At 35.9% G+C, this 23,029-nt stretch overlaps 3 protein-coding genes across 4 annotated transcripts; 2 read left to right on the top strand and 1 right to left on the bottom strand.

Moving 5' to 3' along the window:
* The first annotated feature begins 7,124 nt into the window (after positions 1 to 7,124).
* Positions 7,125 to 10,287, top strand: IDD1 (C2H2-like zinc finger protein). Its single transcript, XM_011101278.3, has 4 exons — positions 7,125 to 7,890; positions 7,998 to 8,394; positions 8,481 to 8,755; positions 9,260 to 10,287. Exons 1-4 carry the CDS (start codon positions 7,794 to 7,796, stop codon positions 10,048 to 10,050), a joined length of 1,560 nt encoding a protein of 519 aa, XP_011099580.1. The 5' UTR covers positions 7,125 to 7,793; the 3' UTR covers positions 10,051 to 10,287.
* Positions 10,288 to 14,356: 4,069 nt separating this feature from the next.
* LOC105177964 (Protein phosphatase 2C family protein) lies at positions 14,357 to 18,787 on the top strand. The gene is made up of 5 exons (XM_011101280.3): positions 14,357 to 14,581; positions 14,799 to 15,491; positions 16,073 to 16,397; positions 17,968 to 18,117; positions 18,326 to 18,787. Exons 2-5 carry the CDS (start codon positions 14,923 to 14,925, stop codon positions 18,620 to 18,622), a joined length of 1,341 nt encoding a protein of 446 aa, XP_011099582.2. The 5' UTR covers positions 14,357 to 14,581; positions 14,799 to 14,922; the 3' UTR covers positions 18,623 to 18,787.
* Positions 18,788 to 19,222: 435 nt separating this feature from the next.
* On the bottom strand, positions 19,223 to 22,443 carry LOC105178352 (uncharacterized). 2 transcript variants are annotated; one of them, XM_020699137.2, is made up of 5 exons: positions 21,981 to 22,443; positions 21,528 to 21,724; positions 21,346 to 21,426; positions 20,909 to 21,220; positions 19,223 to 20,826 (listed from the first exon to the last, which is right to left on the bottom strand). In XM_020699137.2, the coding sequence occupies exons 1-5, from the start codon at positions 22,309 to 22,311 to the stop codon at positions 19,390 to 19,392; spliced, it is 2,358 nt and encodes a 785-aa protein (XP_020554796.2). In that variant the 5' UTR covers positions 22,312 to 22,443; the 3' UTR covers positions 19,223 to 19,389. The 2 variants fall into 2 exon arrangements, with proteins under 2 accessions (XP_020554796.2, XP_088740874.1); XM_088884748.1 differs by having other exon boundaries at positions 21,346 to 21,420.
* Positions 22,444 to 23,029: the final 586 nt, after the last annotated feature.

Below are 23,029 nucleotides of genomic sequence, written 5' to 3'. Positions count from 1 at the left end.
GCAATCTGAAGTAGGTACGTGCCCAAAAGCGAGACACACCAACATTATTTTATTATTATTGCATTGGGACTATAATATATATATATTAATGCTCTGTATATAATATACATTAATATTAATGCATTGCATACTCCCTTAATGATGATGATGATTGTGGCTGATACGCATCTTCTATGTGCAGTCAAGATGTTGAACAAGAAGCCCTTTCAGGACTCTTTTCCACTCATTTCTATGTGTTCCAGATTGATATCAAATCATATGGAATGTGTTTGCGCCAGCTTTTCAAAATATTTTTTAATTTTTTTAAAAAATATTTTTCAAATAGGAGATATAAATAAATAACTAAAGTGATAAATAAAGCATTAAAAAGAGCTAAATTCCAAAATTATTTAGCTATATATTAGTGCAGGCTTTTGCCGACACTATGAACAAGAATTGTCTAATACTTAAGGCTACTGTGGCTACTCAGGTTAGAGGACTTTCCTTACTGTCTCATCTAAGCACTTCTATCATTCATGCTTCACGGGCTTTCATATGACAACTCCTACTAGTCAGTTCGTGAATTTAACAATCCACTTATCAAGCACCCACTAAAGTGCATAGATGTCTTACATCTGTCGTCGATGAAATACCACACTCATCATATGAATGCATCTTTGAGTACAAGTCTTTACAGAGCACTTCAATGTTCAATCTTGAGACTTCTCTACTTGGAATGTTTCAAATCAAACCTTCAAAAGTTTGTTTCATAGTCGCCACCAAATGCGCAACCCAATGATAACACGATAAAGATGGCTAGAGAATAAATTATATTCATAATATTTAACATTACATCGAACAAGATTGTTTATAGTAGATCACATGCAGTCAACTAATTTGCTTTTCTAATTACCTATGTGAATATATTTTACTCTATTATTGTAATCTTAATTCAAATTTATTGTTTTTGATTTTCACATATGAAGTTGATCATGGAGTTTTGTCTGAGAATTTTTTTTCTTCAAATACTATCCAAATTAATTGTTATAAATTTTTATTTTTTTTACAAATACTATCCACTCTTGAGTCTGCTACGAATTTCATTTTTCTATATAAAAGTCACTTTTTTAAAAGTAAATCTTTTTACTATCACTCCCTGAATATCAGAATCCCAATAAGGACAATTAAACAGGTGAAGTAATTTGGTTTTTACAATCCCTTGATTTTATCAGATCTTGTCCATCAATTTAAATTTTGATTAGTCATTTAATTTTAAAAATTTTGAAAAGTCATGATGGGTGTTATCTTATACGTGGGCTCACTAGCTTGTAAAAGTCCTCTTAGAAATTTTAGTTTAAATCGGATTCTACCACATTCAAATAAATTATATAAATAAGTGGATTATACTTATCATATAATTAATCAGACGACAGGTGCAATCAAATTCGACCCAAATTAAATTTTTTTGAACCCTAATTATGATCTTTGTTCATTCTTAATGTACTTTTCGGGCTAATGTAAAATCTTGATGTCCACATGCTCATGAATGGAGGAGGAAAATCTATACAGACAATTATTATTACCATAAACGATAAATCAAAATTAATCTATAATATGGTCTAATCAAAATTATTGTTGATTATATGAATAATTTCCGTTTTTTCCACTATATATAATATTAATTAATTTAATTTTTTTAAAAAATAAGCACAAAAAAGAGTGTTAAGTTGAAAAAGTACATGAAGGAGTGAGAAATTTTAGAAAACGTTGTCACTAAATATAATTAGGGATAATTACACTTTCTTCCTCTGGAATTTGGTGTAATTACATGTTGATTCTTTGTAGTTTGAAAAATTATATCTAGCTCTTCTTATGTTTACTTCCATCTAACAAATAAGTCCCCCCATTAGTCAAAATTAACTGAATTTGCTGATATTAATAAAATAATAGTTGTCTATATAGATGTGTATAGTGATAACTTATACACAATTTTTGTCACGAACAATTATATAGTGACAAGATAAAAATCGTTGATATTTAATATATATTTTAGTGATAACTTTAAAATTGTCACTATTATCATAATTTTTTTTGTAGTGGGTGGGGTCTATTTCTTATCCTCGATCTGGACTATGGATTAATCTGGGACATACATTATTAGGCTTATTGAAATAGTCCCCAACTAAAATTCTTAAACTTTAAGTTAGTTCCTTTAAACTATATTGGTGTTTTAGAGCTAGCCCTCGTAAATTCATAGTTACAAATTCATACATGTCTTATGAAAGCCCCAATATTTATACGAGTCTATGTGTAAAAGGGTGTTGGAATCCGCTTATAGCCAGCCCTTAGATGAATTCAAGATCAATGATTGTTGCGTCGAGTAGTCGAAGTCGGACCAACTGTTACTCGAACAAAAGGATGCAGACTCTTATCTTGTTTCGTAATTTTCAGCATTGTAAAGGGCAATTTTGGTCTTTATTATTTAAAATGAAGCCCATGACCTCTAATAACAACTTCATTTTATTTATAACTATACCCAGTGCTCCAGACACACCCTACCAGCTGAAATTAAGTGAGAAGCTACTGATCACTTTTTATTAAGTTGTTGCAGTGAGCTGAGGAGTTAAGGTTTAGGAAGGTGAAGAGGAGGAGCATGAGAAATTAAAGAGGTGGTCCAGTGAAGAAAACCCCAGAGATATTGTTGTGTACAACAACAATCAACTTTTTGAATGACCAAAGCTTAAAGCTTTAAGCTTTTGTTTATTTGTATGGGAAGTCAATTTGTACGTAGGATTTGGACATTCTGAGACAACAAAGAAACAACAAAAGAAGCAGACAAACAAACCGCAACACAACACTTTTTGCCTCTTTACCAAAAATTTATTTCTTTTTTAATTGTAATAATTACATTCTCCTCCTTTAAAATTTGGTATAATTATCCATAAATTTTCTGTAATTTGAAAAATTACATCTAGTACACATGAGGTTTGCTTCTATCTAACAAATACGTCTCTCCGTAAAGTCAAGATTTATTGAATTTGCTAATATCAAAAAGAAAATTTATATTTACCCCAATTGACTTATTACTGACTTATTGTATGTCAAATAAATCTTTTTAAGATCAAATTACCCTCATACATCTTCACGCGTTAATCTACACGAGGAGGTATATCTCCATCCTTATAAGGATAGTTTAGTTCGAAAAAAAATATTTGACCTGCAATAAGTCAATAGAAGGTAAATATTAATTTTTATTTAAATTTTTTTTGTTAATATAGTAAATTCAGTGAATATTAATCGACGGAGGGATTTATTTGTTAGACGAAAGCAAAACTTAGGGGTGCTAGATATAATTTTTCAAACCATAGGGAGTCTACGTATAATTACACCATATCTCAGGGGAGGGGAATGTAATTATCCCTTCTTAATTCAACGATTTATCATAAAATAACCACAAATTTTTTTGTTTTTTTCTTCAACTACTGTATCATTTAATTCATTCAAGTTTAAAAAGATAAATTACAATAGACTCCCATGTGATTTGACATAATTACAAATATTCCTTCTCTATTTGAAAAATTACAACTATCTCCTAAAATGAACGGTTGTCTAACAAATACGCAATCGTGATAGCCCAGTGTATAGGGTACTTGTTAGACGATCGTTAATCCCAAAGGGGGCTATTTGTAATTTTCAAACGAATGGAGCAGGGGAGCCTATTGTAATTTACCCAACTCAAAACTGATTCTAATCAATTAGAAAATTCAAACGAGACGAAGAAAAAGAAAATTATTCTAGGAGTAGACATAATAAACTTACATTTGTGGGACGCAAACCCACAACTTTTTTATTGTGAAGCATCAATTTTACCAATTAAGCAATATTTTTATTGACAATATGGCTCATGCCAATTCGTAACCAAAATGTTTGTGAATTTAAGTCTTATAAATGTAGATATACGTCTATTTCTATAATAATTTCTTGTTTATTTAATTTTTCTAAAAAATATTATTTAATTATGTATTCAATCAAGTGCATGTGAAGATGTGCATTAATGACAAGAATACCCTTGTGTGTTCAATTAAAACCTTATCTTAAAAAAATTTCATATTTCGTCCCCACTTTTGAAATTATAGATCTAAGAGTCTATCTCCAACATGGAAATATACAAAAAACGTGTTTCACACTAAAACCCCATTTCTGGAATTTTGTCAAATTTTGCAGGTCTGGAAACCCTCCACAAAAATCAAAATTAGGCGTGGATTCCTTTATTCAGCAATTTTTCCGTTTTTTCACAGTGTTAGATACAATTCACATCCTCTTTTATTTTTATTTTATTCAATATTAACTGAGAAAAAAAAAACACGAGTTTCTCGTATCCAAATGAGAGTGTGCATTATCATCTCACATCAAATAGAGATAAGAAATTTGACTAATATATGCTAGTCTAAAAGGTCTCTTGTTCTGAGCCAGCGTAACATAATTTTAAGAACAAACTCGTGAGGTTCAGATTAAAACAGACAATGCTTCATAAGGTACTCTGTTGAGATGGAAAAATTATGGATAATCATGGCGTAATTTTAATTTTTTCTAAATTATTTTCGAATCGAATTGTCATTAACGATTTTACAAAATAATTTGTTAATCAAAAGGGTGGTTGTCGGTGCGATTTTAACACTTATAACAAAAAATAAGATGTTTAAATTAAGAAACGTAAGAATATATATAGTTAAAACTCTTTAATTGACAAAAAAGTGATAAATTATCATAATAGTTAGAGTCAAATATATAAAATTAGATAGGTAAAAATCTTAAAATGAAAATATAGTTTATTTTTCTTTTTTTGCTTTGAAAAATAGAAAATCATTAGCGTTTTCTTAAAACAAAAGCCCAAATCTAAACTTTATAAAAATTGCCTTTGCAATGTGCAAATTGAGACTTATGTATTTTGGACTTATATAAATTGAATATTGAAATCTTTTAAGTAAATAATTAATTAAATCAATTATTTCATAATATATATTTAGCAGTTGGATCTTTTGCAATTATTTTTAGTACTAAACTAATCAATATGCGTGATGAGATTTTACTTTAAATTTAAAATTACATCAAGAAATTATAATAAATGATTCGACTCAGAATTTGGTTCGAAGTTTGAACAGCTTGAGCAATTTAAAGATTTTTTTAAAAATGCAGATTACATCATCGAGCAATAATTCTAACTTTTAGTCATACTCCACTAATATTACTGAACTGCGTTATTAGACTTTTAATAAAGTCCAATTAAAATTTCCTCACATTTTAAATATTTATCATCTCAGAAGACCTCGACTCGACCAAACTCTTAACGTATTCCAACGGACTAGTTGGATAATACAACAATAATTATTTATTCCATGAGTAGAAGATCTTTTGCCCTTGTATTTTATTTTTATAATTATATTTGAAGGCATAATTATGTGATTATTGCTTAATACAAGAAAAAGAAAGTCACTTTCCAAAATCATGCTAGACCACCTAATCACATGTTGAGGCTGAGGGCAGTGGATTGGAGGAGAAGAAGAGAGAAAAAGCAAGTAAAACATATATGTTTCCCACAAGTAGTGATCAAACTCCATAAAAAGGGATTAAGATGAGGATTAGGAGTGGGACAAAGACATAATTAAGGAATTAATTATGGTTGTTTGACTTTATGGATGCCTTAATAAACACATGCTTGACAGCTCTCTTCCCTTTCAACTTGTTTCCCAAACACTCCTCATTTCTTGATTTTTTTTTTTAATTTAAACATATTGCATCTTCTATTTTATTTATTTTTTTTATAAATAAAAGTGGCCGAATAGCTTTTGTATCCGTAGTTCTGAATATAGGAAATGAAATAGAAGATTCGATAGAATTTGAAATAGAAAACTCAATCTCAATGGTGGAAGGACGATCGGTGTCGCGACTTTTTATTCAAACGTCCTGCATCTTCTATTCTTGTCTTTTTTTATATACGCGGAGCATATATACCAAATGAAATAAAAGATTCGACAGAATTTAACATAAAAAATCCAATCCCGACCGTAGAAGGATGATCAGTGTAGTGACCTTTTCTGGGTGCGGTCATTTGACTTTAACAACATATTCAGTTTGAACTGTAATTATTTTTAAAGAGTAAATTTATTACGCTTAAAATTTCTCATGATAAGAAAAATGTTAAAATTCAAAATAAGTGTTGGAAATTTATTTAATATTTTTTTTCTAAAACTATGTGGTCTATGAGTCTATCTACAACAACATGTGTTGTCACCCTCAAACTCCAACTTGGTCAAGAATTTAACCATGGTTAGCATAACATGCAGATATAAGGTGGGCAATGTCTTGTTGTCAAGAACTTACGGCCTTGTTTGGATTCATTTGTTGTATTCCTTTAGTGGAAATAGTTTGAAGGGTTTTCTTTTAGGAGTATTTGAAAATGAATATATTTGATTTATTTACGTTAAATGCAAAATAAATTTTTATTTTGTATAGTTATACATAGATCTTTAAAATATATGCACTAAAATTTTAAAAAACAATTGCAAAATACTTTTTTTTTTTTTTAAAGAAAAAGTTCAAATGACAAATTATATATGTATACATGTTCATTTTTGAAAATTGAGTGTGACGTGTGCCAAATTCATTGGTGGGAATCTTTTAATATACTTCGATACTTCATTAGTGACACAATAATATGTGATTGAAATCTGTTTTTTATGAAAATTAATTAATATAATTAAATTAACTGTAATTCAGGATTTGGACTTCATAGCATATGTATGATAACGTGACACGTAACACTAAAATGAGACAGAAGATTCTTCACTTAGCACAATAATAATTGTGCAACATCAATTTTAATTACATTAATGTGGGAAAAAAAACCCTGAATTGTATGTGTTCATGTGAGCAAAAAAAATTAAGAATGTAATTTATTATCACACTCATTAATTAGGTTGTGAAATTGGGGTGGACTTATCTACTGTCCTAAATTTAGCAGTTCTTGCCTTAAAATTGTTGCACAAGACATCTAATTTTCACGAAGTAATAATTTCATTACTTTATTTTATTTTTTTTCTTTTCAGTTGTCAAAAGTTTGAAGTTAAGTGTGAAGACTCAAAAGGCAAACACTGAAGACTTTCGCGCACACACACACACACAGTTGTCGATCTCTGTTTCTCTCTCCCTCATAAACGCACACACACACACACACATACATACATACACACACTCTCTCTCTCTCTAGTTTTTTAAGCCGCCGACTCCGTGGACGGCAAGAGTCATTCTTCTAGCCGGCGGGACGACCCGGAGTTGTTTTCCGGAGAACCCATTTAAATTATCTTCGTAGATTTCTACATCTAATGCAACACCTGAGCATCCATCTCCGTGTAGCTAGATTTCAGCCCCCATGTAATGGTAACCTTAGAAATTTTAGTCAAACCCCAGAAGTTGTTGCTCTCTCCATTTCCACCGGCGACCCTGTTCAGTACACTTAGGAATTTCACTTATTTTGTCCTCTTGTCTCACCGGCGATCGAAATTTCTTTGGTTTTTGGCTGGTTGTTTTAGCTTTATTGTTGTTCTAGATTTGGGTACTGGTAAGAAACTGGTTGTTGGGTGCTAAGTATGAAAGACTGACAAATAGATACCCGAGCTTGATAAGCTAAAAGAAAATTCTAGAGAGCTGAATTTTCTTCAATATAAATGCCCACCTAAGATTTTTTTCTTTGTAGCAAACCCAAAAAACAAAGATCTCGCCGTTCCATATCTGCTGATTTTGGATAATCTTCCACCATGAATGATTCCACAGTTTCCGGTGATTCCTCTTCGGGTAATCAAGTAGCCCCTCCAAAAGCTGCCAAGAAGAAGAGAAATCTGCCCGGAATGCCAGGTAAAAAGGAAAATATTGATAGTTGCGCGTAGTGTTTGATCAAATAGCTCAAAGAGATGAAGTGTTTTATGATGGGATTTATTTATTTGGTATATATATTGTGTCAGATCCTGATGCTGAGGTGATTGCTTTATCACCGAAGACTTTGTTGGCAACGAACAGATTTGTGTGTGAAATCTGCAATAAGGGTTTTCAGAGGGACCAGAATTTGCAGCTTCATCGGAGAGGTCATAATTTACCCTGGAAGCTTAGACAGAAGTCAAGTAAAGATGTCAAGAAAAGGGTTTATGTTTGCCCAGAACCGAGCTGCGTTCACCACGACCCATCGCGGGCCTTGGGCGATTTGACGGGGATCAAGAAGCATTTCTGCAGAAAACACGGGGAGAAGAAGTGGAAATGCGATAAATGTTCCAAGAAGTATGCAGTTCAATCAGACTGGAAGGCGCATTCGAAGATTTGTGGAACCAGAGAGTACAAATGTGATTGTGGAACTCTGTTTTCGAGGTTCCAGCACTTTTGACCATTTTCTGTTTCTTGATTGGATTTTTTGTTGCTTAGTGGGGTTAATTTCTGATGTAATTGATGTGCAGGAGGGATAGTTTCATTACACACAGGGCTTTTTGTGATGCATTAGCAGAGGAAAGTGCAAAAACCCAGACTCTTGTTGCACCTACAAGTCCTGATGAGGATAAAAATGTTGAAGCTGCTGCATCACCACCACAATCGCCACCACCGCAGGCCTCTCCTGCACCGCCGTCGCGGGCCTCTCCTGCACCACCACCAGCACCGCCTTCACAGGCTCCAGCACCTCCAGTTCCTCCTTCAACTGCTGTGTTGTCCTCTGTTTTGCCTGTTCGGAGTCCAGGTACTTTGGATAAAACTTGGATTTTGGCAGTTAGAGATTTAGTTTTTGTACTATGTGTGGGGGCTCGGCAACAAACAAAAAAGGAAATTGTTTGTTGTTTCTCTGTCTCTAACCTTGGAGTCTAGTTGTTTTTTGTCTGTTACCAGCATTTGTTTTTATCTGCAAATAGTTTCAAGGCTAGCTGATCTGGGAGATTGAATGTGCAAGAACTATATATTTAATAAAGAACTAGAAGTTTCATGAAGAAGAACATCAGATACACTTTGAATTAAAAATTAAGATTCATTCAGCCCTCGGACGATCTTTATGGTAAAGGAAGAAGCTTTACGATCCAAAAGCTAAAAGGAAGAGCACAGTTGGATCAAGAAAGGGGACTCTAATTGATCTTCTTTTCATTTCCCACAAAGCATCTTTAATATTAAAACTTTGCGTTGCTTGTTTATTTAGTTGTCTTAATAAGTGAATCTTTAATTCTTGGTTCTTTCACGGATTGTATATTCACAGAGTTGCTAGAAAGCAGCAGCCCGAATCCCACGACGACACAGATTCCAGAGGAAACACCATCAGTAACGAACTTGACCGCAAGCTGCGGTGGCAGCGGCAGCAGCAGCAGCTCTAGCAGTAATGGAAGCTCAAGCAGTAATGTCTTTGCTAGCCTGTTCGCTTCATCGACATCTTCGGGAAGTCTTCATTCTCAAACGACTGGATTTACAAACTTGTTTGGAGCCATAGCTCGTCCCACCTGTACACCAGACGTACCACCATCTTCGTCTTCAGAACCCGTATCCCTTTGTCTTGCAATGAGTCAAGGGTCATCGATTTTTGGAACGGCAGGGCAAGAACGCAGGCAGTATGCTCCTGCCCCACAGCCTGCAATGTCTGCCACAGCATTGCTACAGAAGGCAGCTCAGATGGGCGCTGCTGCATCAAATGGTTCACTGCTGCGGGGACTTGGTATCGTGTCTTCTTCCTCATCCTCCACTGGTCCTCAGGAATGGAGTCAGCAGCGACTCGAGCCTGACGGTTTATCATTAGCCGCCGGTCTCGGTCTGGGACTGGCCTGTGATGGCGGGTCGGGCTTGAAGGAATTGATGTTGGGAACTCCATCCGTCTTCGGTCCTAAGCACCCTACCCTTGACCTGCTTGGGTTGGGGATGGCTGCTAGCGGTGGCTCGACTGACGGCCTATCAGCTCTGATGACTTCCATCAACGGCGGCCTTGACGTTTCCGCTGCACCACCCCCATTTGGTGGTGGTGAAGAATTTGGTAGCAAAGACATACGTAGAAGCTGGTGACTTGGGATAGCCATATTGCATTACATGTCCATATGGTTCTTTCGTTACAGAACTCGTCTTTTAGCAACATTTGTTAGCCCACACGTTGTTGCTCACAAACACACTAGTTGGTGGAGGCAGAGGAGCAGTTGAACCTCTTCAATGTTGTTGCCTGCCGCCTCTTGATGGAAATGGCCAGAGTCACAGGGCCAGTTTTTGGCCTTTTTCTAATATATTAAGTAATTAAAACTTTTAATATGTTCCTACCCCTTTATAAATTAATACACGCTTAGAACTCATTAATGTTGGAAACAGTCAACTTGATTATTTATGTGGAGAGTGGAACCAAATTTACTGTATATAAATTGCTTTGATTATGTAATAATATAAGATGATTTATGCGACCTTAGGTCTGAATTAAGGAATGGATTAGGAGTAAGAGATTTTTATCCGGTCCCATGTTGTAAGTTAAACCTCATAAAGTTGGGTAAGAATAATACGGAGTTAAAAATGTTTCGTTTTATGCATTAAATATGGTAGAGAAATATACTAGACGAGTTGACGTCTAAAGATTATGTATTTATTGCTAAAGACATCAACCATTGCTCTAATCTTGATCAAACGGATACAGAGATCAAATACATTATTGGATATAGAGTTAGGGACGTTCTACCATTTTGTTAGTGTTTAGGGGCATTTTAGTCATTTGACCGGTTTAATTATCACCCTTCCTTCATTATTTGATTCTATTATATATAAACACACCACGTCTATACAATCTTAAATCATTTTTATAAAAGAAAATTATGAATAACTCGTATAGCTGCAAACCTCTTGCATTTTTAAAAATATTGAAATTTAAATTATTTTAATTTAAAGGAATGGCAACGGACCCGACACGACTATTCCAGTTTTAATACATTAGTTTTGTAGTAATAATTACTAATGTGAGACACAAATCAGACAAGAAAAAGGGGAAAAAAAACATATAGTAAAGAAGTAGGAGTGTTAGGGAGGGCGGCAATCATTAAATATACATATAAGGTGCAGTTAGAGGAAATACGTCATTTGGACCCATAATTAAGTTAATGCCAGTAATTAGTACTTATCATTTTTATTAAAAAAAAAAAAAACAAAGTGAAGGCCTTTTGGCAAGAGAATTGAATGCACGAGGCTTTTGACCTTTTAATGAGAATCTTATGCAAATCTTTATTTTTTTTTATTTTATTTTTTAGTCGTAATTCTCGAGACACAAGTTTTCTTTTAGTTAATAAATGGAGTATACTCGATGCATGTGTAATTTAAATTTTTATTATGTATATTTAATCAAATAGGTAAAGAATAACTTATTATTTCTATTAAATATTTTTTAAATGAGGATCAATTAAACTACTGATAAAAAAATAAATTATTTTTAGTATAGATCGACAAAAAAAAAAAAGTGATTTCAATTCAATCAGATCATTGTTGGTCGATTTTTATTCCTTTCTTTTTTATGCTTTATTCTTTTATTTTTTTTTTCCAGAAATTTTATTGATTGGATCTGTAAATAGAATATTAGAATATATAACAACTATTGTCAACTTGATTTGTAAATAAAAAGTGCAAGAAACTGTTCGTCGTTTTAATTTCTTCAAATAAATTATTAATTAAATAGAGAGAAACATGTGCCTGAAGAATATGCCTTGTAAAGGAGGAATAACAGAAATTACATTATAATTTTTTTTTTTTTTTTTTTTACATTTAAAGTCCAGAGTTTGAAATACTTCTTCAAAGTGCTGTAGTCCATGATCTGTAAAGTGAATTTAGGGAAATTTCCTGTTAAAATAGAGCATAATAATTAATAATTATGTTATTGGTAAATAAATTATTTATGATTTATATGTATGTATTGTAAATCATAAATATTTTATATTATTTTTCTAATTTATAAGACTATTAACTTATGTATTGCATAATAAATAAATAGGGTAAATTACGACGGATTCTCCTAAGTTTTGTCAGAATTACAATTATTTCTTCGTTGTTCTAGAAATTACAAATATTCCTGAAATTAATAGCCGTCTAATAAATACCCTCTCGTGATAACCTATTCTAGAGGTATTTGTTGTATATTTATTTATTTTAGGGAGATATTTATAATTTTTCAAACAAAAGAGCATAATTGTAATTACAATAAATTTCAATAGAGCCTATTATAATTAACTATAAATAATATATATATAAAACACGTTGAGCCCAAAGGTTGAAACCCCAAACCCAACATTGCATAATTTGAAAGCGTGCTTATAAGGTACTTACATATTTCTGATCAATCACAACTTCAAAAAATCGAACCCACAAACCACAATCAACTTGATCAAAAATAATTCGTTCTTATCAATTGAGCCAACAAATATTGAGATGTGATATGATAGTAAGGAGTGAGGGGCTCGCTGAATACCACTCATAACTGTACTAACCCCAGCCAAAAGTGGCAAAAGAAGAACATATTTGTCCCCAAGGGTTATCCAATCATCCGAAAACCATAAGTAAGGCCCCCCCTTGTTCCAATCTATCAATAAACGGAGACATAACAAAATTGGACACCCATTATGAGGGCTTTACAGTTATGTAAGAAAACTAGTAGACACCCACTGTCCACCACTGCACACTATGGGGCACATAATTCTCATTTATTTTTTCTTTAAATATTAAATGCACCCATGTTAGGTACAAGAATGAATAAGGTGTTGGGGGGCTGGGGCAGAGTATCATTGGCAGGAGTCACACACTTGGATTCACTGTCTTGCTTCTTTCACTCTCACTATATATAGTTGAAAACCAGGCCCTTCATTCATAATCAATGCTACAAATCTTACGCATATTGATCCGGGTCGAGGTCTTCTTTGCTTGGAGTCGATGATCAATCGTGTCAGATTTACTTTGATCGGCAGAAAACGTAAAGTTTGTTAGGAATGTACGTTAGATTTGATGGAGTGAATCTTAACTAAAATTTTTATTGGGATAGAAGTTTGAAAAGTTGGATTTGGTGTCAATGATTAATGAATGGTCGGCAATTAGTATTTATAGGACGATATAGATCTTTTATTACACTTTTGTGTTATAAACTTGGTGTTTTACCAATGAGTGATTGACAAATCGGTGTGACATCATTGTATAATATGAAAGTGTGATAGAAGATCTTTTATTCTTATAGAGGTCTGTACACGAAAATGCATGTTCACTTGTTAGACGCTCAATGTTCACTAGTGATATTTCTGCTCAACCTAGATTGCATCATGCTAATCTAGCATGGGAAGTGGATAGATTAGTGTCACGCTTAAAGATTTTCATGGAGAATTTTTCGTTCACAACTCGTACATTTTTAATTTTCATGTGATTACGCCTTGACACATGTTAATTTCTGTATGGTTAGATTTCAGTTTTGACGATAATAAATTAATTAGAGGAACTTCGACGAGCTTACATAGTGCATACATAATTTTCTTTAAGTAGCTAAGTGTCGAATTTCCAGAGTTGCCACATGCACATTTTTGGTGAATTTATAAGCCATTTTAAATGATTTTGTGAAATATTAAAGAATATTTGAGAATTTATTTAGAAAATGAGATTGTAATATTCTGAAATAAACTCTTTCAATTTTAATTATATTAATTACTCAATTATCATTACCCACCTTTTATAAATTTTATTTTCTTATTCTATTCAAATGCTTTACGAATTTATTTTTAAAATAAATTTAATATTATATAAAATACAAAGGCTTATGAAATCTTTAAATAAGTTTGTCCAACAATCTCTAAGCGCATCCTTAGCTCACACATAGGGCTGAAAAATAATCAAATTATTCAATATTTGACCTAACATTGATTGGTAGAAGTTCGTTTGAACTTAATTCTTATCTTAACAAATCAAATTTGAATTTAATTTTTCGTTGGATAAATTTTCAAATGCGATTCAGATATCCAAAATAATAATATAATACATTTAAAAAACATCAAATTATTCAAGCTCAACTTCCGCTCGATTTAATTTAAGCTCCTTTAAGCGCTCAAACTCAAAATTTTAAATTCAATAATAATTAAGAAAAATTAGACAATAACATATTCGACTCAATTCAAACTTGTTTACAGTCCTACCAACACAAGTCCAAGGAAAATAATATAAAAAATGGATGTGCTTGGTTGGCCCAATTGAGGAGGACAAGCTTAATGAAGTCGGAGGAAGATGTCCATCAATGGACAATCCATATAAGGATGAAGCCCACAAAGAGATGGGCTTTTGTCTCTCCCTAACAGGAACAATATTTGTCTTTTGGGTTTGTGCTGAGCGCCTGAGCGGCATATTCGACGCTAAGGAACGTGAGGAATCTCCGAATACCAAACAAAAATACTCTTCTATAAGCTTTCCCACCTCCTCACATTTTAATCAAGAATTGTTTTTTTTTTGGTTGGTTTATATAGTATTGATTCTGGAGAAAGTTTATATTGGAAGTCGTACTGATAAGGAGGGCATAAGGCTCAGCGCTCCTCTCAATCAGCCGTTTCAGGTACCCTCTTCTTGTTCTAAAGTCTCTTTTGCAGATTTTATGAGCATATTGGTTTCGTTTATTGATCTTTTCGAGTGTTTTCACACTTGATGTTCTCCCTTTCTTTCGGTTCCTATTGTTATGCACTCGTCTTGTTTGTAGAAATGCTGGAAATAAAATTATCTGTGTTTAAGTAGTATGACTAACTAGATGCCTGCCAAATTGGCTGTTGTTTCAGGTTTGATTGCTCTGCTGGACGCTACATACTGAACTGAGAAGAAAATTGTGATCTTTGCAGTTTTTTTATATGAGCTTTCACAATGAGAACTTTACACTGAGTTTGTGTAGTTTGTGGGGATAAAATGCCATCTGGGCTGCTTTCGAACCTCAATGTTGCTTTTGGTTTTGGCTTCCCAAGGGCTGGAAGACTAAAACAATCTCAACCCCTTCATTTGATAGAAGCCCTTTTCTCTGGAAGAAGTCCCAGTGGTGTTATACCTGGTTCAGCAGGTGAAGTGTTGAGATATTCAAGCAAGAGGGGTGGTAGAAAAATTATGGCAGCTTCTGGTTCCATGGTTGCCTCTGGAGATCTTGTGGTGGATGCTTTAGTGTCTAGTTGTGGGAATGTATCAGGTTTTGTGAAGCCTGGTGGTGTTTTTTTCAGTGATAGGAGTTATAAAATATGTAGAAGAGCTAGGGTGAGTATGAGAAGTGGAGCGATGGAAAGCCATCATGGTCCTCATGGATGTCTTGTATTTGATTTTGAGCCGAGGTATAACAACTCCGGTCCTTTTCTCAGCAAAGGGCTGAGCAAAGATCCAGCTTTTTCATCTTCATGTTACTCTGATGGGGACCGGGTTTTGCCTGAAGTGTCAACTGATGGATCTTTGAGTGCTGAACAGCTTTCAAGTCTTGCAATTTCAGTGGAGCAGTATGTAACTTTAGATTCCTTGTTTTAAATTCTTCTACCAGAAGTTTGATTTGAGTCAAATTTATTCATATTTTTATATGTTTCTAGTTGTAATTTCTTAAAGCAAATTGGTTGCTTTGGCATGCGCATGGGTTAGGAGTTTATTTGATTACCTTTATACATAAGTTCTCCTTTAAAGTTAAAACTGTTCTACCCGCAGTTCTCCTTGACTCTTGATACTCTTATGTTGTATTTGGAAGACAGGATTATAAAATCTTAGCATGATGCTCATATTCTAAATTACTTAAATCGCCTATGCAGCCTGGGTTGAGGTTGTAATCCCAGCCGTAAAGTTCAATTACATGGATATGCTGAGAAATCTTTCATCTTTTTGTTGAGTTGGTTTAGCAACTACTACCCCGTGCTTAATGCTAGGACAGGTTCATGCAAAGGTTACATAAGAATGCAGAATTGCAATAGGTTTTGTGTGGCAAATATAAACTAAGCCAACTGTCTATGTTTCTATTTGGAAACTTATTTAATATTTCTCTGTGAACAATATCATGCTAAATATATTGATAAAACTCCACTTTTTTTTTTAGGAGGAGTCCGAACCATAGCATTCTAAAGCTACTTTCTGGAGCATGTTACTTGCCCCATCCAGCTAAAGAAGAAACAGGAGGAGAGGATGCTCATTTTATCTGTGCTGACGAGCAAGTAATTGGCGTTGCCGATGGAGTTGGTGGTTGGGCAGATGTTGGTGTTAATGCAGGCGAATATGCCCGTGAACTCATGTCTAATTCAGTCAAGGCGATTAGAGAAGTACCAGATGGTGATGTTGAGCCCTTACGGGTGTTGGAAAAAGCACATGCAGCAACTAAAGCCATGGGTTCCTCAACTGCCTGCATAATCGCCCTAAAAAACCAGGTGTTGTTTCTTTTCATATATACACATTCTTGAAAATCTTGGCCATATCTTAATCAGTAATACATTTACCTTGCACAATTGTTTCTTTGGTATGCTAATACTATTGTCCGCCTAAATATTTTTCATTGATTATAATCAGAATGCCAATCACCCCATTTGTTATGATATGGGTTATTTATGAACATAAAAACTATGGGAGAAACATGATTGGTTGATAAAAAAGTACCTTTTGTTTTATTTCCTTTGTTGTGTAAGATCATGGTGCAACTTTCTTAAATTGTCAGCATGTAATGCATGTGGCTTCAGAGCTTTTACTTCATTCCAGAATGCGATTCAAGGCTGATTTCTGCTACAGAGCATTATAGAAGATGCATGTGCTGCTTTATAGTGTTCTTCCCCTATCTTGCTTTCCTGGAATCATTAAATGTTGCTTTATTCTCCTCCCTGGTTGATGAAAATTAACACCAACTTTAAAGGGTTGAAGGAAGACGACCTTTCATGCTGAACTAAACAAACAAACAGGAGGGAAGTAGAAAGAATCTCCTTTCTAGATTTTGTATTGGAGACGGTTATCAAAATCTGTTTTTTTGATAAAAGAAATTGGCAATTTTTAGTTGGACAAAATTTGAATTAACTTTGCCTTCCAACTTTGGATAGTTTGATTTTGCATGTCCAACTACTAATTTGACCAGTGGATTGTTTGGTGATAATACACCTGCACCTGCTTTGCCACTCTAATTCCTGTACTTGAGCCGTCTTTGTTGCTATATAGATGTTTAGAGAGTGATTTGATTTTTCATGTATAAAACTTCCCCAGTGAGGAAGAAAATTCTTTTAGAGCATCATTATGATCTTTTCTTTTGGCAAATTTACGTCTGAAACATCTGAATTTTTTAATAAAACCTTAGTAAGTTAATATCTTATGAACTTCTGGAAGTCCTGTTCTGAGAATATTAGATCTTCTTTAAATCTTTATATGGTCATATGGCTGCTTCGGTGGCGAGTCATCTTGGTGAATATTGAATTTAAACTGATTGTCCATAAAACAGCAGATTTGGACTTTGCTGTAGTTTGGGCAGTTTATTAGCATTTTTCCTTTCCGACCTTTGGGACCGAATCTGCCCAATAAGCAACTGGTTTTAGCTTTCCTTAGCATATGCTTCTAACTCAGTTACAGTATCAAAATGAAGTTGAAATTTTGGATAAGTGAAGACAAGAAGAAAATAAGGAACTAAGTCGTTCGTCCATTCAGCCTACATCCATGAGACAAATGCCAAGGGTTGAACCATCCTTCAAGACTCTAGTTACAGTATCGCTTCTCTCTCTATGCATATATATAGATGCAATCAACATGTAAGAAGTACAATATGAAGAAATCCCCCATATCAACTTAAATAAAATCAAATATTATGCCACTCCAAGAATGGTGCAAATCTATTCCATTCTAATATCATTTTGATTCTCAAAAGAATTACATTAGCTTTCCAGAGCTTGTGTTTAACTTTTTGGATACTTATTGTATGAGAAGGTTTAGAAATTGCTTTCTCACAGTTTTGCCATTACTGAACAGGATCTTCATGCCATCAATCTTGGAGACAGCGGGTTTATCATTGTCAGAGATGGAAGCACAGTATTTGAATCGCCTGTTCAACAACATGGTTTCAATTTCACTTACCAACTTGAACGAGGCAATAGGGGTGATCTGCCAAGTTCTGGACAGGTAATTTGAAAGGCAGTTCACCGATAGTCAGTGCTGTTGTTAGGACTGCCCCATCATCATTGCTGGCTTTGCCATATATGCACCAACACCTCCTTTTGAAGTTGTAAACTATATAACTAATTAAAATAGTGCATCTTGTTGACCATCAAAGTATTCTTGATTCGTTTCTGCGGAATGTTTGATGGTGATCCGTTATAATTGTTGTCAGGTTTTCAAGATTTCAGTTGTACCTGGAGATGTAGTTGTTGCAGGAAGCGATGGCTTGTTTGACAACTTATATAGCAAAGAAGTAGCCGCTATTGTGGCTGATGCACTCAGAGAAGGTCTCAGCCCTGATGCAACAGCCGAGAAGATTGCTGCTTTTGCTCGTTTACGAGCTGTAGACAGGAAGCATCGGACTCCGTTTTCCACAGCAGCCCAAGAAGCTGGATTTTCATATTACGGGGGTAAACTTGATGATTTAACCGTTGTTGTCTCTTATGTTTCTGCTTCAGCAAATGCCTGAAAGCTTTGCCCCCTGAGGGTGCTTTCTTTTTGAATTTTCTTCCCCGATATGATGCTTAGGCATGATACGTGGCTATTTCACTGCTCCAATCGTCATTCCTTTTTCAGACGTCCTATGAGATCTGACAACAAAAAGTTTTCCTTATTAAATTACTTGTCTGCCTTCCCCTTTGCATTTAGTCTTTCCTGTGATGGAGAGTTGTGGGGATGGAGCGAGAAGAGGCATTTTCAGTCTTTGAACTCTAAATCAACATTAGACAGTTGGAACGGTACTATCTGCATGAAATGCACTGTTCTTACCTTCCCCGCTTTGTCATCCTAAGAGATCAGTGCATGCGCTGTAAGATCATTGATCCATTCATTGCATGTGCTGTAAGATCAAAGATCGATTCACGTAAAACGCTCGGAAGCGCAAACCCAGATACATACTCATCATAAGCTCGATCCCTTTCTGTTGAACATGGACATGAATTCCGAGCAGCACATTTCTAATTTCTTTTTAGGTTCTGATATCCTCCTCCTCAACACCCGCATGCTCATATATATGTTGTATTTAGTCGTAGTGTATGCTTTTATATTTTAAAGAGGCACACTGAAGAACTTGAGTAGAGAACTTTTCAGAGAATACTCACTTCAATCCAGCGACCACCACAAAGATTGCTGTAGTGGCTTTCTTATTACAAGATTGCAGCTATAGACTAAAGCATTTTATTCAAGCTATGTACATCCATGACGCAAAGGATTCGTATTAGCACGGGAGATGGAAAACTAAACAGTCCATCTCTTGTTTAAAATTGCTCTCCATTTTTTATCACCTTGATTTCGACCTTCTAGTTCAGTCTCACCCCATTCTTGCTCTTTTTCCTCTGTTCCACCTTCATGCTGTCTTTCCCATTGCCTGGCTGCTTCTTCCTCTCTTTGTGTCTCTTCTTGCCTTCTTCGCTCTTCCTCTGCTGCCCGTTCATCCTCACTCCTTCCACGTTGATGCTCTTCCTCTCTCTGCCTCCCTTCTTGCTCTTCCTCCCTCTGCCTGGCTGCCTCCTCCTCCTCTCTCTTTCTGGACGCCTCCTCTTCCTCCCTCTGCCTAGCTTCCTCTTCTTCTTCCCGCTGCCTTCTATCTTCTTCCTCCCGCCTAGCTGCCTCCTCTTCTCTCCTGGCTTCCTCCTGCTCCCTCCTAGCTGCCTCCTCTCTCTGCCTCGCCTCCTCTTCCCTTCTTTCAGCTGCTTCTTCTTCTTCTTCCTGCTGCCTTCTCTCTTCTTCCTCCCTTTTAGCTGCCTCTTCCTCCTCTCTCTTCCTGGCTTCCTCTTCTTGCCTTTCCTCCTCTTCCCTTCTCTCTTCTTCCTCCCTTTTAGCTGCCTCTTCCTCCTCTCTCTTCCTGGCTTCCTCTTCTTGCCTTGCCTGCTCTTCCCTTCTCTCTTCTTCCTCCCTTTTAGCTGCCTCCTCCTCTCGCCGTCTCCTCTCTTCTTCCTCCCTCTTGGCAGCTTCCTCCTCTCTCTTTCTGGCTTCCTCTTCTTGCCTTCTCCTTTCCTCTTCCTCTTCCTCTTCCCGCTTCCTCTTCTCTTCTTCCTGTCTCCTGGCCTCTTCTTCCTCCCTCTTCCTGGCTTCCTCTTCTTGTCTCCTCCTTTCCTCTTCCTGTTCCCGCTTTCTCTTCTCTTCTTCCTGTCTCCTAGCCTCTTCTTCCTCCCTCTTCCTTGCTTCCTCTTCCTCTCTCCTCCTCTCTTCCTCCCTCTTCCTCGCCTCTTCCTCTTCCCTTTCTCTCGCTTCCTGCCTTTCCCTCTCAATCTCTTCCTCCATGATTCTCAATTCCTCCTCAGCACAAGATATACAACCTAATATCACTGAGTCGTGTTGTTGAGCCAAAAGCTGATCCAGTGTAGTATTCGTAACGTTGAACGACATCGCTAGAACATCTTTATCTAAAGTTCGAAGCACCGAAGCCTGTCCTGCTAGAAACTGAGGATGATTCTTCTTTGTTGAAGTACTAAACCCCATGAAAACTAACGTTCCATTGTTGAAAGACATTTGAGCCATGGGGTGAAACCTCGGCACAACAAAGACGTCGCCTTCCTCAACCTCAAACCTCATGTTCCGGCACCCTGTTTCATTTGAAATACCAGAACACACCACGCGAACCATTCCCCGCCCCCACAGGACTACTGCTATCTCAGCAGCCCTCGGGTTCCAGTGCGGCCCCATCATCGATCCCTGCACATAGAAACAATTAGCTGTATAATTCAATAATATATAGACCGCTAGTAATTACTTCCAACTATTACAAGTAACTTACTGCTGTCAAGTTCACCATGAACAGGCCAACGTTTGAGCCCTTTAATGCAGACAACTTCTTCCTTGTTACAGTCGTGCTCCACCCGTTGCAGTTCTCGAAATCTTTATCCTCTTTGAAAAGGTTGAACAATCTTGCACTCTCCTTTCTCTTTTTCCTGTTCAATTCGAATATGTTGTAACTTCTGCTTGCGAGAAGGCCCCTTACAAATTCAACCTCCGTCTCCCATGCTGTTCTCTTGGTTGCCGGAACCCGGTGTATAATGGTTGGTTGCTGTGTTCCGTTGAATAGTTCATCTATCACTTCCTCGGGCACCTTGGAATCACACGTTCAAGTAATCTCCAGTTATGTTAAAGATCTCATATAACATACAGAACCTCAGAATTCATGAAACTTAGTACAAATGTGATCAATGGGACACCAACAGATTAGCTATGTACCTTGAAAGCTGCCTGCAGAACTTTCCTGTCGAAGCCAAGAACCATGTCCCGGATACTAGAATACGGTCCGTTAGCCTGTTCCTATACACAAATCACGTGTTTAAAACATACCCAGCATTTGTATAGCGTACGTTATTACTTAATTATTCGATGAAATAAAAGCATGGGAAGACAGAACATGCCCAAAATGATTGCACAGTGAGGCCATTGTCTGAATTGGCAAAGATGGCATGAATCCTGAGCTTCTGCCGCTCAGTCTCAGTTTCCAAGTTGCTCTGTATGAAGAAAACAGATCCCTGCGGGAGTCTGTAAACATCTCCTCGCCTTAAGTCTGCGTTCTTAAGGTCGTCTTCCTCTGTCCAGCTTAACCTGCCACTCCCTGCCCACACAACACATGCAAATCCAAATTATATCGGGAATATCAATCATCCCGATATAATATAAACAAGCCAACCGAATTCACACTACTACTCAAAACTAGATTAATCCGCTCGGTGGAACTCGAATTCAAAACCACGCACTTACCCTCCATTCATAGGTGAAAGTACCAAGCAAAAACCCTAGTTTAAACCACATGGCTTCAAAAACACACACACACACACACATTGAAAGCAAGACTTTAGAGAGACCATTACCTGTATGGACATAGAAGACCATATCTGCATGCAGAACAACTGGAAGGAAGAGAGAGTTGGGCTCCAAGGTGATGAAGTGAAGAAGATGTGAGCCACTGACATCATCCCTGACCCGAACAGCTGAGATCTGTCCATACTCAGTAGAAACCAGGGCCCGCCTCTCTTCCCTCTTCACCAGCGGGCCTGAAGCCTGAAACCCGCCGCCGCCGCCGCCCTCCCCCACACCACCCAAAATTACACTACTACTGATTGTTGCCCAAAAAATCGCACAGCAACACACCACCAATCTCAGGCTGCTTAAACTGCAGGACCTTTGCTTCAGCATTTTCATGATATAATATCGATCTCTGTCCGTACGCAATAAATATTCACACACTAACAGGTGAAAACCCACACAGTGAGGAGGATGAGGGTGTTGGAGGATTTTATTGAGATTTGTTTGGAGTTTGAAGAAGAGGGTGGGTGGCGACGTGGCTTCTGCATGGATGGGTTCGAGTGAGGAGGTGACACGAGGCCGCGTTTGCAGCTGCTTCATGCAGGAGGGGACAAAGGTACTGCTTTGTTGGGCCCTTATTGGGCCTAATATTTTTAGATGCGGATTAGAAAGCCCAACGAGATTGGGGATGGGAAAGTTTTTGTCTTTGGACATGAAAGTTTTTCTAAAATTTAATTCATTTTTTATCACTATTTTTTATAAATTTAGTATTAACTTATTATATTATATATACTTTATTAAATAATAAAATTTTACAAATAAATTATTTTAAATGATATTTATAAAAGTTATACACATAGAGTGTGCTGTAAATTACTTGTCACTATTACGCTTCGTCCCTTTTGTATATTCACTAAATTTTGATTCATTTTTGGGAGTTATAACTACAGACTCGTAACAAACTGAATTCTTTTTTCCAAACTCCATTTTATTTAACATATATACGCTTCATATATATATATTTCAAATAAAATAAATAATGTAATATTTATATATGTGGCATGTATATACTAAATAAATTGAAGATGCAATAAAGTTTAAAACAAAAGAATCA

The sequence above is a fragment of the Sesamum indicum genome, linkage group LG9 (genome assembly GCF_026168435.1).
Source record: "Sesamum indicum cultivar Baizhima isolate 11 linkage group LG9, ASM2616843v1, whole genome shotgun sequence".
Lineage (NCBI taxonomy): Eukaryota > Viridiplantae > Streptophyta > Magnoliopsida > Lamiales > Pedaliaceae > Sesamum > Sesamum indicum.
This window is presented reverse-complemented; position numbering and strand designations above follow the sequence as displayed.